Source organism: Vulpes vulpes, chromosome 7 (genome assembly GCF_048418805.1).
Source record: "Vulpes vulpes isolate BD-2025 chromosome 7, VulVul3, whole genome shotgun sequence".
NCBI classification, from domain to species: domain Eukaryota; kingdom Metazoa; phylum Chordata; class Mammalia; order Carnivora; family Canidae; genus Vulpes; species Vulpes vulpes.
Genome location: NC_132786.1, coordinates 40,821,870 through 40,837,079, shown reverse-complemented (window position 1 = coordinate 40,837,079; position 15,210 = coordinate 40,821,870). Strand labels below are relative to the sequence as shown.

Here is a 15,210-nt window from a genome sequence, read left to right as displayed (position 1 = left end):
GGAGAAGTGGCTGGAGCCAGAAAGGTCTTTAGTCAACTCCCTCAACCCTGCCTTTCTTTTTCTTTTTCTTTTTTTTTTTTTAATTGAGACATAAGGGAAAAAATGGTAGATGATTTAGGAAGGTTTTTTTTTTTTTTCTTTCTTTCTTTGAGAATGAGAGGTTCAATGTGGGGCTTGATCTCATGACCCCAAGATTATGCCCTGAGCCAAAATCAAGAGTAGGATGTTTAACCCACTGAGCTACCCAGGCGCCCTAGGAAGGTTTTTAATTGCTAAAGGTGAATATGGTGCCAAGTGCCATAAAATACCCTGAATGGAAAGAGCTATAGGATGGTGAACAAGAAAATCAACATGGAGCAGGGAGTTGAGGCGATTTTCCTGAATACGGGACCCAAGCTGGGGGCTGCATTGTGACAAAGATCTGGAAAGATCTAAACTAACACAAGGAGTACAAGGGGTGTGTTGGGGGAAATGCAGGCCTGCTTCTCGGCTTGCACGAATCCCTCCTTCTTTAGAGGCAGTGACAAGTGAGAGGGCCCTGGCAGGTGGAATTTCTGGCAGTTCTCCACTGGCTGAGGCTGCTCCGGGGTGCAGCTTCATAGGGACTGTTTCCTATGGCCTGTCCCTCGGGACCGAGGGGGGCGTGATGTGGACAGTGAAAATCAGGTACTGAACTTGACGATTTCCTTCTGATCCAACCACTGAGAAAAGTGTAAAATCTGCTAACAGGTCTGTTAAAGATTCTTAATCTGGATTTATGCGTAGGTATTTCAAAAAAATGAAAGATGAGCACAAAGACGGAAGAAGTGATGGTCTCTAAGGACAAATAACTAGCAATGTCTTAAAACAGATTTCTGCCGAAGAGTCCAAGGTGCACAACCGAGGTTTAATTGATTCTGGCCAAAAGATTGGCACAGGATCTATTTTGTTATCAGTCCTTTTCATGTTGGCCTCCTGAGCAGCCACCGTGAGGGGCAAAAATCGACACCCAGGGATTGTGTGACAGCTTCTTCCATCACGGAGAATGGGAGGTGGTCAGGGCTGCACCAGGCCAGGGCACCATCTGCTGCTCAAACATGCTCCCGCTGAGCTGCGTTAGGGCCACACAAGTGCCCTCTTACTTCACACCCCATCTGCTAAGGAGCTGACAATCTGCAGATGGAGTGGGTCGGGAGGGGTGCCTGCATTCCGAGGACGTCACAAATGATGTTCTCTCAATAGCAGTACCGTATTTCCACATACATTTTAGGACAGTCTAATACATTTTTATTCATCTTAAAATATATATATATATATTTTTTAGTTAATATTCTTTTACTAAATCTTTATTTTTTTTCTTTTACTAAATCTTTAAAGACAACCTGTTCTTAAATGGTTAGTTCGGTTTCCTTTAGACAAAGATAATAGAATTCAAATACAAATGAATTTGCCCGGTTCTTTTGAAGTAGAAGGAGAGGTGGCTGTCCGAATTGATGGAGGTTATAAGAACAGTATCCATCCTGTCACACTCAGAGTGGAGATAAAAGGCATAATTTTGTTCATATAATAACATTTTTTAAAAAGTACACTTACACATAATTTAAATAAACAACCTAATATATATCATAGACATACAAATTACACCATTTTAAATAATACTGATTACAAAAAGATCCTGAACATCATTGGTTAATGCAAATAAAAGATCTTCAGATTGACAACAGTCAAGATATTTTACATCAATTTGTGCTTTTAAAACTATTGCTAGCTGCTTCTGGGAAAAGCTAAAGTAACTGTATATACTGTAGAAAAAAGTTAATGCGCTTTTGATAGAAATAGACAAGTCAACATCAGAAGAAGCACAACAATATTGAACATTATTTTTCAATTTCTTGAAACAAGAAAATCTATTCACGAAATACGTTTCTACGGTAATTGATAATTTAATGTTTTGACAAGTACATTGAGAGGGCTACTTTTTCTTGGTCACTAATGACAACAAACACTTGATGTCTAGAAATATATATATATTTATAGAATACATATTTAAGAGAACATCTAAAGAAAATGGGACAGTTTTCACATATTTGAAGTTCCTCAGAAATTCCACCAGGGTCCACCTTAGTGAGCCTTCACCATTGTCAATCCTTCCCTAACAAAGCCCCTCCACATAGCTAATAGGAAATCTGATGAAAGTCGTATGATTTGCTCATTATAGACATGACTGTCATTCAGCCAAATTCCCCAAAGTGAATATAAATATAATTTCAGTTATGCTGGGCACAGATTAACAGTTGTGACCCACCGTCCTCTGCATGAGGAGATAATATCCAGAGAAAAACAAATGTTCCATGTGGAGAAAATATGTTGTTTCATATGAATCAGTTAGTAATTAATTGGGTTGAGGCAAGCTTTATTTTTCCCAGTTGTAGTTGAAGAAGAGACAAACTATATATTTATTTGCCAAAGGAGGGATCCAGTTTGACCATCAGGTCATGGGGTGGCATGCTAAACTAACACTGCTCCCATCCAGAGAGGGCCATCCCTGGTGCCTAGTCAACTGAGGAAGGCCTGCATCCAGGGGGTACAGAATGGGATGGGATTCTAGTTCCCACTAATGCATCCAATTCCATGGGGATTAAAAAATAGGACAAATCACAGTTAATATTTTCTCTGTGATTAGCTCTTGTAGGTTTCTGTGTGTTTTCCATGCCACGCAGAATGCTTTCTATTTGCATTAGAATTTCGATTCTTGGTTGGTGAGAGTTCCTTTAAAATATTCCCACTCCAGTTCTGTGGACAAATTATAGGGAGTTTATACAATTAAACCAATAATCATAATTTTGGGTCGAAGTTGGGGAAAAGAGGAGTGGAGCTTTCTGGTTTGGGGTCTAGGGACGTCTCTGTAAGGCACTTCCACTCCCGTGGTTTTTCCATCTGCTGGATGGGTGTGTGATAACACTTACCTCATATGCCCTTTGAATTGGCGGAATGAAGCCTGCACCACACATTTTTCTTTGGAGAAGGATTACAATTATGGCATTCGAAATCCAAGTTTATATCTAGGGGATGTGATAATTACTTGTCATTATGTAACTTCTAATAAAAGCGTTGTTTAAAACAGCAGATTGCAGAACAGAAACAAATTGGGTGCAACTGCAGGAGATGAGCCTGAAAAAATAATTGCCAATTTATGAAAAGCCTGAATGCCACGCGGGGGGTTTGCATTTTATTCTGTCGGACACATTGTTTTCTTAAATATGCTTTCTGAAATAAGCATTTCAGAATGCTTGTGCTAGAGGATGTTCATGTGTCTGGGTCAAGCTCGGTTGCATGAAGTCCAGACTTTAGTGCAGGTCTCGGGTATGCTAATACACTGTGATTCTCTAAGAGGGTGTTTTGTATATTACTTCAACTAAACAGTACAATGTGATAACAGGTATACAATGAAAATGAAACTGTTCCAGCTTGGCACCTTCAGGTCAGCTAACTTTAATATTCTGTGTATTTTCAACATACCCGCTATCCATTGTCTTATATCCTGTGTATCTGTTGCAGAGCAGGGTTCAGTCAACAAATAAAATGAGTGAAAATCTCAATAGCTCTCAATTTTCTCAGCCATAAAGTGGAAAAACAGTCATACAATGTTTAAAGGGTTGAAGAGTTGGAGAGAAGTGAGCACAGAGCATTTTGTGACAAAGTTTGTTTTTCTTATTAAAATCAAATTGAAACTGGGTTATACGTGGAAAAAAATAGGTGTAAAAGGGGGGAAATGTGTAAGGGATTAATTACTATGCAATTACTGTGTTACTGTGAAGGCTTTAACTTTGCTAAAGTTCATTTGTAAAGGGGATAATCACACTTGCCTTGAAATGCTCTTATAAAAAAGAAAAAAAGAAAGAAATGCTCTTATAATCTGCCCAGCACCATGCCTGAGTGTATCATACGGCGTTGTGGTTGAGAGGGGAGGCTGGGAGCCAGCCTGCCTGCATCTGAATCTCAATCCTGCTCCTTACTAGATGTGTGATCCTTGCTATGTGTGTGATATTAGGGAATTGAATTCATTTCTTTCTGCCTCAGTTTTCCTGGAAAACAGTAAGAATATTTATATCCCAGGGGGCTCTGATGAAGATTACAGATAGAATAATTAATGTTAGATATTAAGAAAAGTTAGCTGCTCTTATTATTTCACATTTTCTACATAATAGCAGGGAAGAGCTCAGGCCTACCCTAATTTTTTTTCCCCTAGGCTGCAGCTGCTTGGCTAGTGGTTAGACTCCATTTGCTCCCACTGTTCCCAATCTGAGCTGTTTTAGGGAGTACCTTCCCCAACCAAGTTCCACAACTCTTGGGTTTGCCCCTCTGTCCTCCTCCAAACCCATTTAGTTTTATAAAAAATTCAGCAGTACTTTTTTTGTGGTTATTAATATACAATTACATGAATGCTCCTGGCTGATTTGGATTTGGATTGATTTCTCTCTGGATTATATCCACTATTTGCCAGTTCAACTGATCATCAGTTAAAACAGAGGAATTCTTGACATCTAGAATTCGGAAGAACATAGAAGAGCAAACTAGAAACAAAAATCCTACACCATCCCATGTTGGGCAGTGTGATAAGAGAGGAGGATCAGACCAACATGATAATGAGAGACAGTTGTCACATGGTTTGTTAGTTATATGACATGCTGGTGTCATTTCATCACCTTAGTGACAATTTAAAAAATAATAAATAGAGCATGTGCATGGTTGCTACTGTGATGTTATTTTGATTGCATCCTTTCTGGCTTGTTAATGCAGTTTACCCCAAATCACTGGACTGTATGTTATCCTTAAATAGGCCAGTGAGGCATCAGTAAGCCAGCCAAGGCTTTTTTTTTTTTTTTTTTAAGATTTATTTATTTTGAGAAAGAGAAAGAGCACATGCATGAGAGAGGTAGAGGGAGAGAGGAAGAGAGAATCCTCAAGCAGACTACCCACTGAGCACAGAGCCCGAGGTGAGGCTTGATCCCAGGACCCTGAGATCATGACCTGAACCGAAACCAAGAGTCCAACACTCAGCCAGCTGAGGCACCCAGGTGCCCCAGGCAGCAAAGGCTTTTAAGGAAGAACCTTCTGGTAATCTCCCAAACACCTCGCACTAGTTCAGAAAGTGGGACTCTGCAGGGATGCCAGCAAGGAACAGAGAAGGAACAGGAAAGACACTATTTGATCCAGTATTAATAATGGAGTCCAAGTTTTCATATTACTTCAGATAGCTCAGCAAAATCTATAATTAAGCAAGTAAAGGTAGACTGAACACTGGTATATAACCTGTATATACTTAAACTTGCTTATGATTTGTATTTCCTTTTGAGGACAATCCTAAAAACGAGCAAGATTTTTAAATGATTAAGATACTTACATTAGCTTGGCTCTTCAATGACATAGATAAATCTCTAAAGGCAGAAGGTAGAGTTGAGTGCTTTTCACGTGAATATACCAAAGAGAGGTTTCAACCATGGAGTTCAATTTCATATACAACATAATGTCTAGATGCATAGAATTCTTGTGCTCAGCAGATGAAGAGCAAAAGATTGCTAGTATTGGTGGCTTATTTACAGCCCTGTCAAAAATTTGTGAAAGTCTTTCCCAGGAACCATTCTAGAGAATCATCTTACATAAAGCAGGATGTGTGCTTGGGAGGTCACTCACACAGGTTAGGGCACAGCTTTTTTGGCACAGCCTAATAAATGGAGTTGCAAGCGAGTGGTGCACTCCCACCAGAAAGAGAGGACTTCGAGCAAATTCTAGAAACAAAGCTGGCATTAGAGTTACATGTGACAATAAGCTTCAAGGAGAGGAAAATTCCACTTGTAATAAAAAAGGTCATTAAGACTTAATTGTAAAGACTTCTCCAACTCAGAGAATATTTTCTTTCTACCAAGAAAACCACTTCTATTCATATTTAATGTCCTAAATTAAGAAATGGAACCCTATGATCCAGCAATTGCCTAGTAGGTATTTACCCAAAGGACACAAAAATACAGATTTGAAGGGGTACATGTACAGGGCACCCCGATGTTTATAGCAGCATTATCAACAATAGCCACACTATGGAGAGAGCCCAAATGTCCATTGACTGATGATTAGCTAAGATGTGGTGTGTGTATACATGCACACACATACCACATCTTATCTAATGTATACACATATACACATGTGGGCATGCACACCGGATATTACTCAGCCATCGAAGAGAATGAAATGTTGCCATTTGCAACAACATGGATGGAGCTAGAGTGTATTATGCTGAGTGAAATAAGTCAGAGAAAGATAAATACCATATGATTTTACTCATATGTGGAATTTAAGAAAGAAAACAGATGAACATATGGGAAGGGAAGAGAAGGAAAGGGAAACAAATCATAAAAGACTAAATGATAGAGAACAAACTGAGGGCTGATGGAGGGAGATGGGTGGGGGATAGGCTAGATGGGGGGTAGAGATTAGGAGGGCACTTGCTGGGATGAGCACTGGATGTTGTATACAACTGAAGGATCACTGACTTCTACTCCAGAAACCAATATTGCATTCTGTGTTAACTACCTAAAATTAAAAAAAAAAAGAAATGGAAGACACTAAATTAATTTTTAGTTTATATTCCACTTCTAGGTCTGTTTTCATTGTCCCTCTAGTGCAAACTCTGCACCGAACACTACAGATCCCATGTCTTCCATATTGTCCACCAGACAATCTCACCAACCAGAAAGGTGATGATGTGATCTCATTTTAAAGCCAAAGGAGATATACACATCAGTCATTTTCAGAGAAGCATTAAAAATAATCCTTTAGGTTTCTCTGAAAATAGCAGCATTATTTTAAGATAGAGCACAATCACTGAAGGGAAAAAGAACCCCAAACAAATGAAATCTTACACAAAACAAGAATTGGATTTTTGTTCAGGATTATAGTGATCCATAGATTAAAGAGACTTTTGTCATCTGTCTCCTGACCCATGACGTAGATGTAAACAGACCCATGGTTAATCTAAACAGATGCAGTGACTACAACACCCAGTCTGTTTGTCTACAAAGTGGCAGAAATTAAACCTTAAATTAATAGGAATTTATTCTACCTAAATCCCTAATATAACTGATAAAATGTTGCTTTCAATAAGATAAATGTCCAGATTTAAAAAAATCCAACAACAGATCCTCTATCTAGGACAAATATCTTGCTCCTTAATAACATATTTATAATGAGAGCCAAAGTAAAACAGCGCTTCAACCAGATTCTCATTTCCTAAATACTCCTTCAGTTCATAAGAAAAGCATCATTCCATAGTCAATCTTGGTCTTATCTTAACCAGACATTCCTGCTTCCAATAAGGTCATGAAAATACCACCTGGGTCCATGCCACAGCTTCTAGTACCCCACATACCACTCTCTACAGGCTCACAGTGCCTTTAAAAACCTTCTGAGCAACATTGAAAATTTTGTTACTTACGTATTTAGAAGCAAGTCTGCTTATCATTTAGAAAAGTCCTTGTAACACTTCTTGTCTCTCTCCCCCATCTATTGCTTTTCAAAAGACTTTAAAGTAAGAGCAAGGCCTCGGCAACAAAGTAATGTATCACGTGATTCAATTTACATCTGTGCATTAGAACAGGTTTACTTGATATCTTGCTTAGGGATCCAAAGTGTAACCTGAGAAGATGAACTCACCCCCTTTTCATTATAAAAATGCTGTTATCAGAAGGTATTACTTAATAACAGAATCTTCTATAGAATTGCCAAATCACTATGCTATACACCTGAAACTAATATGTTATCATCTGTTGACTCTACTTCAATAGTAATAAAAAAAAAGTCAACAACCAGAATCTATTAAAATCTGCCTGTAATACTGAAAAATGATATGTCCTCAAAATAATTTCATCTTTCAGGGAAGAAAAGATCCCAACCATACTGAAGTTCATTTCCTATTGCTTCTTCAGTTCTCCTCTATAGATAACTTATGAACATCCTTTGTCAAATGTTTTACGTGCCAGGCTCTATGTTCATCTGAAGGTTTAAAAGATGATCAATTCATCATCTCCATGAACCAAAGCATAAATGGATTAAAAATAGTAAAATTGGACGCAAATCCAGGTAACCATACCAAACTTAGTAAAAAAAGAACATGGTTCATCTTTTGGAGGAATTGTCTAAAATGATCCACTCAGTCACAATTGTCCCTTTTTTCAGCAATGATACACCAGTTGCCATGATCATTCCCAGAGCTCAGAACATGCAGCTCTGCCACGTGCTCTTTCAGCAGGCCATAGAGCTCACCTTCTCGAAACACATGGTAGTAGCGCATAAAGGCTCTGGAATCCAAAACGTTGGGTTGTTGTTCTTTGACAGAAATTGTCTCATCTGGGTTGGAATCTGTGGAGTTGAGTGCAGAAATCCTTTTCGGTATTTTACTAGCAGAAGGGTTCCCATCTTCCACATTACCGGCATTCACACAATTGTCACTGGGATGGGCGCCTTCCAGAAAATTCCCATCTCCATTTCTCCTAACTTCTCCTTGTTGGTCTCCGTGTAGATGTTTCATTGCGGCTGATGCTCTTGGCCACTCCAGTGGTTTCTGAGAAGTCTCCACAAACACATCTTCGTCTAAATTTTGTTCTCTTATTGAAAATGGCTCTTGATGATCTAAGTCTAGGCTGGAGTGTCTGGAAGGCTGGATGGATATTGTGGTATTGGCCCAACCTTCTGTATTTTTCAAGGGTCTCGCTCTTTCAATCTGCTTCCTCAGAGTTGATTCATCCAAAGACCTAGAGAAAAACCAGGAACGAAAAGATTTTCCTAAGGTGTTATAGAATCCATTTTCTTCCTCCCCTTCCTTAGAAACATCTGCACAACAGTTTCCAGCCATCAGTGGTTCATAGTCCATGCTGTGGGACCGTTTTGAAGGACACTGCTCTTTAAAACAAACAGAACAGCTACAGATGGAGCAAGGAGGGTGGTAGGAATGGCTTCTTTCTGGATGTCCACACTGCTGCTTTCTCCCAGGCTGGCTGGAGTCTGAGAAAAGCTGGGAGCATAAAGCCCTGTTCCATGGAACGAGCACATCTTGTTTCTCAAAATGTCGGTTCTTTTGTTCCATGGCCCACACGTAAATCATTAGCTGGCCTCCAGGAACTAAGACCCTGGCCATTTCTTTAATTGCTCTGATTCTTCTCTGTTTTGTAGAAAAATGATGTATGACTGAAAAAGAAGAAATTAGACCTCAGCGTGTATACACATACATAAACCTACATGTTCAGACACTAGTATTTTCCATATAATAATGATGCAATTTCAACATCCAGTAAAAAGTCCTTGTTTCCTCCATGGCAGGACAAATGGTGGGATTAGCACAGCCTCACTTTGGGAGAGACATAATTTTTATCTCTGGCTCCTGTACTTTTTAGACAATTTGGGACTATAATTTCACTTCTATGGATTTCAGGTTTCTTTGCTTATACTAAGGCATGTAAAGAATGTGTAAGTTCTAAATCCTCCCAGGTCCCAGATCCTATGAAATTTATTAACTAGAAAGATGACCAGTGTGCATTCATGGAATGTTCATGGAAGCACTGTTACATAAGTATGCCCTTGTAGAAGAACTATGAAATGATTCCTTGCTTTAATGAATGACCGGCACTTCTAAAGCATCAAAAGGTTAACACCACCAATCAATGTGAATAAAATTAATAAAGCAAACAAAAATGGAGAATGTTAAAGATTATTTTCCTATTTAGATAATGCAAAGATAAGCCAGCCAAGCATGAGTCCAAATGATTGCTAAACATATTAATTTTTAATAGAAAGTGGTTGTGTATGTATTTTTAAAAAATCAACGTGTCATTGTTTTACTTCCAAACCCTGAAAAGTTAAAGTGAGACTCAAGTAGGACTGCCTTTATCAAGCCTTAAGTGTGTTATTATGTATGTTTTCATCAAATGCTATGAGGAAATTGCCAGTCTATTAGTTCTGAGAGGAGTTTGATCACAGTAGTATGTCAAGAGAAACAACCAGATCGTTTTTCCACATGCAAAGGTATGCCCCGCCCTGCAATGTTTCAAGTAGGAAATTAGTTCCAAGGGGAGTCTGGTATGAGTAGTGAGAGGAGAGATTGAGAGGAGAGATGGAGGGGAGGTTGGGACAGGTGCTGGAACCCTCACCATAATCCAGCCGGTAGTGGGGGGTTTTAAGCTGATAGATCTCTAGTTTACCTGCCAGGGGGAGACAGCAAATATCTAAAATGAGATTATTATGTAGATAAAGCTATTAAAGGAAGATCATTCAAAGCATACTTGATCTTGTTCCCAATCAGGTTTTCATTCCTATCAGCAGCACACTGGTGCCTCCTACTGTCATGCAGCAATGTGGGAAGCCAGAGGTATGAGGCTAAAACGGGTCTGCAGAACAGGATCCCTGTGTATTTTGTCCTAGATCCTGTCGATAACTCACTTTGTGATCTTTGACCAATCACTTGACATCACTAGGTCTCAGACTATTCCCCACTCCCATTCCCACAGAGCCCTTTATAAAGGTTAATTTGAAAGTTTGCATTGCTGAAGGCAGACTTTGGTCACATAGCTAAAAGGAGGCACAAAGGTCAGGACAAAGACTTAGGATGATGCTAATGTGGATATCTATGACTATTCCTGGTTGTTACTATCTCCCATGACTCGTACCTAATTCACTCCAGAACTTCTGTGGGTCTAACTTCAAAATATGGTCAAATCCTTGTTATCTGCAAATACTGTATTTGCAAATTTTGCTACTTGCCAAAATACATTTGTAGCCCCCCTCCCCACCCCAAATAGCACTCTCAGTGTTTTCATGGTCATTCACTAACAAACACATGGTGCAAATATTCCCAGAGGGCATGTTCCCAGCTGAGGCCAAACCAGGGAACCTCTCCTTCTTTGTTTTCACTTGCCTCCTGTCGACCAGTGTCCTTTCATGGCTATTTAGTGACACATTTTCTGAATTTTGTGCTTTTTGTAGGTGATTTTGCTGTTTAGAAGGATCCCCTAGCATGGTGCTCAGGGGTTCCTACTCATGAGAAGACTGGGATATGTCTTTTAGAGCAAATAAATGTGTTTACAGAAGATTCATTTAGGCTGTTAGCATGAGCTCAAAATTAAATGAGTTGTCTTTAGGAGAACCTGTGTAGCTCAGTCGGTTGAGCATCTGACTCTTGATTTCTGCTCAGGTCATGATCTCAGAGTTGTCGGATGAAGCCCTGTCTCGGGCTCTGCACTGGGCACAGAGTCTGCTTGGGATTCTCTGTCCCTCTCCCTCTGCTCCCCTCCCCCCAATTCTCTCTCTTTGAAAAAATAAATACATAAAAAGTTTAAAATAAAAAATAATTTTAAAATATAAGTTGTCTTTAAACAGAAGCACATGTAAAACAAGGCTGTGTATTAACCAGTTGACAAAAGTGCTACAACCAGAGGCTCACAGGAACCTAGCCCTGTATTTCCCCTGGGACGATGGCTCTGTATTCACTAATTAAATGTTCACAGAGACTTTAGAGAATATAATTACTGTGAATAATGAGAGTTGACTATGTTGCTTTGCCCCCCCCCCCGCCCTCCCCAAAAAAAGCCTCATTAAAACTGGACTGCTTTAATATAATCTCTTTTTAGCAGAGTTATAGGTTTTCAACATTTCAGGATTCTGGGCTTCAAAAGAAGCCCTTTTTTTTAAAAAAAGAGGGAAGCCTTTATATGTATTTGTTTCTTAAACATTTGTTATATGGTGATCCATTTTTAATAGCATAATATCATCCAGGAAATATCTGAATCTTTTATATTGTTGTTGTTTAAGACTTTATTTATTCATTTGAGAGAGAAAGAGAGAGAGCGCACTAACAGGGGGAAAGGAGGAGGGACAAGCTGGATCCCAGGACCCCAAGGTCATAAGTGGAAGTCAGACGCTTAGCCAACTGAGCCATCCAGGTGCTCCTATATTGTGTTATGTTTATATTTAACATACAATACTAAGTAACCTTTAGGCCTAATTTTTTTGGGAAAAGTTTACAAATGAAGATTTCTTTGTTATATAAAAAATCTGGGATCCCTGGGTGGCGCAGCGGTTTGGCGCCTGCCTTTGGCCCAGGGCGCGATCCTGGAGACCCGGGATCGAATCCCACATCGGGCTCCCGGTGCATGGAGCCTGCTTCTCCCTCTGCCTGTGTCTCTGCCTCTCTCTCTCTCTCTGTGTGTGACTATCAAAAATAAATAAACATTTTTTAAAAATCTATTTTATATGCATATATATATATATTTTAAAACATTGTAAGTATAACCAAAATGAGACATGAAGACACATTTACATGAATTATCAATGTCAGGAAACTGTATTGAATTTTTAAAGGATTAAAAAGAACCCTTTTGTTTAAAAAGCATGATCATATGCCTTTATAACTTAAAGGCAAAAATAGTACAATATAGGTATTCTATAGCAATGTGTTCCCCCTGAGATCCCAGAAAATAGGTTGGTTGAATTCAATTACTGGATTCTAGAATCAGAAGGGAAATTGCACGAGATCATCTTTAAAGTCCTGCTATATCTTGCTATTTTATTGTTATCTAACTTTTCCCATATACAGGTCTCATCTCTCTATCTAAAAGCATTCAGAATCCATAGGTGTAGCCGAAAGCAAGAGTGTTCCAACCTCAGCACTACTGACATTTCAGGCTAGAAAAGTCCTTGTTGTGGGGGCCACCCACTAGGTAACAGTAGGTTGTACATACACACAACCAGTCGAGCCAACTGAAAATGTCCCACACATGGACAAGTGCCTTGTAAGGGTGGAGGTGGCAACTTAATCCCAAGTTGAGAACCAATAGCATAAAATAGTTGTTGGGCACTATTTTAGTGTATTGCTAAATTTTCGTAGAATTGTCAAGCTATTCTAGAAGTGGAAAGACTGTTTCTCTTATCAATCTGCAAGTAAAACTTAAGGAATGTATAATTAGGTATGATACTTTTCAAATTATTAAGAGACACAGAAAAGCAATATATATATATATACACATATTTTTTTACATATATACCTACATATATGTACTTCTTCATGTTAAGATTAGCAAGAAGTGCCAACATACAGGATTCTAAATAGGGAAGTAAATATATATGGACATTATCAAAAGTTTTCATAATATAGTGCTAAACATGAAACCTAGCTGAAAATGACCATATCACATTAATTTATAGGTATGGTTCCTAAAAATACATGGTGCACTTCCACCTAAGGAAGCATTTTTCTTCAGAAGATGGCAACCAGGTGTGTTCCATTTCTTCTGCAGACAAAGCATGAGACTTATGAAAGCAGAGGACTTAACCACATACATATGGAATGTGGATTGGAAAGCCAGGCAATTTGAAAATCATCATCATTTTTTAAATGATTAGATTTGGATTAGAAAGCAGGGAAGTATCCTTATACCCACAGTAGTGCCTCAGCGGCACAGCCTGGACATGGGGACTCTAAGACTAATGGAAATGAACAAAAGAGCAGAGAATACACTTTTCTGACATCTCCCCAACTTCCCGTTCCTTAGGTGAAATGACCAACCCAAAAACTCTCTTTCTACTAAAGATTCAAATCATTGTGATGAGTTGCTTGGTGTAACAAGAATCCCTCCTCTTACTGTTTATGCCCCAAATGGACTTAACAGTTTCAACTGCAAGTAAGGCTGAGGCTGGCACAGAGCAAGTTTCCATGGCAACTGTCTCCTACCAGCCTAACTACTTTCAGGGCTGTGGCATCCAGGCCTGCATCCTCTTACTAAGCAAAGATAGAGTTCCCATCTAATGTCAAATAGATCAAGTCCTCATTACCTTCAGGAGAGAGCAAACAGTCTTACTCTGTATTTTTATCTGGCAATCAGTTTTTTTTTTTTTATCTAGTCAGTTTTATTTAGGATCACCTCACTTTGACAAAGCTTGTCATAGTTAAATTGATTAATTTTTAAGTGTATTGGAGCAAATAAGTGGCTTTGCAAAAGATTTTCCTCTTCTCAAAACAACTTGCTGCAAGCTTCCCTAGCATATAAATATGACTAGTAGGTTTCAGGATTACGTGCATTGAGTAAAATGAGCCCTACTTGTGTATATTTCAGGCATGGGGTTTTGTTGTTTCTCTTCATTTGTGGCATGTGTGTTTTTATGGGCACACTTGTTGGGAAAATATGAGGAACATATTTCCTAGACTTATGAATAACCTCCGGCAGTAAGAGAGCTGAGTGGCATTAAAAACAATGCAGGCCGGGACCAGGTGGGGCCATCTCCCCCAGCGCCTTGCACACCAGTGAGTGGTAGATTGGATGACACATCCTGTCAGGTGACATTCAATGCATTAGTTTTATGATATTCTGCCAATAAAGGATACAGTCATGGCCTGATGAAGGTAATATGACTTCTAAAGTTCTACTTCATGTTGGACAAATCTAGCTTCATTTCAATATAACAAAGTATGAAATATTTTTAATGAGTCAAATTCCCCTAATACTTTCTAACTCATAAGTCAAAGAAATTGAAATGAATCATCAGAAAGACTACAATACCAGTTTGAACATTTGACTAGTTAACACAATCATATGTGTACTACCGTAAATACATTTGCGATTAGTCAAATCATCCAGTTGAAATATTTTTAAAAATTAGATAAAATGAATCACATAGACATTTCTACAAAGAATTCATGTTAGGTTGTGAGAATGGCCTCCACCATGTAACATTATTCTCATGGTGAAGGGCAAACGTGTGACCAGGCTGCCTTACCTCCTATGGAGATGATGGCATCGAAGCCCTGATCCCTAAAGGGGAGATTAAGGTTGTCACATACCATGACTTCACATCCTCTACTCCGGGCAATCTCTACCAATGGCCCACAGTAGTCACAGCCCAGGGTATATACCTGGCTGTTCACTTTAAGATACTTTCCAGTCCCACAACCTATAAGAGAAAAACCTGCGTTACGTGCTGTCCTTTCTAGGAAATGGAATACTGTCAGTTTTTCTTACAACGAGGAATAGAAATAACTTTGTATTAATGAACTGAAACAGACGACAGCATGGCATGAAGGTATTCACAAAAGCCAAAGAAAAACCTTCAGAGGGCACTTGCATATTTTCATTTACAATAGAAGAGGGAAAGGAATAGGGAAAAAGAAATAATATTTATTGAACACTTAATGAG

At 38.9% G+C, this 15,210-nt stretch overlaps 1 protein-coding gene across 6 annotated transcripts in view; it reads right to left on the bottom strand.

The window, feature by feature from the left end:
- Window positions 1-734: 734 nt before the first annotated feature.
- TRMT9B (tRNA methyltransferase 9B (putative)) overlaps window positions 735-15,210 on the bottom strand; it is a 71,729-nt gene continuing 57,253 nt past the window's right edge. For 3 of the 6 annotated variants that reach the window (XM_072763586.1, XM_025993525.2, XM_072763587.1), the window contains exon 5: window positions 735-9,216. In XM_072763586.1, the coding sequence (XP_072619687.1) occupies window positions 8,183-9,216 (1,034 nt within the window). In that variant the 3' untranslated portion in view covers window positions 735-8,182. Of the gene's footprint in view, window positions 9,217-14,793; window positions 14,968-15,210 lie in introns of all 6 variants that reach the window. The other 3 variants (XM_025993524.2, XM_072763585.1, XM_072763588.1) reach the window with 2 other exon arrangements.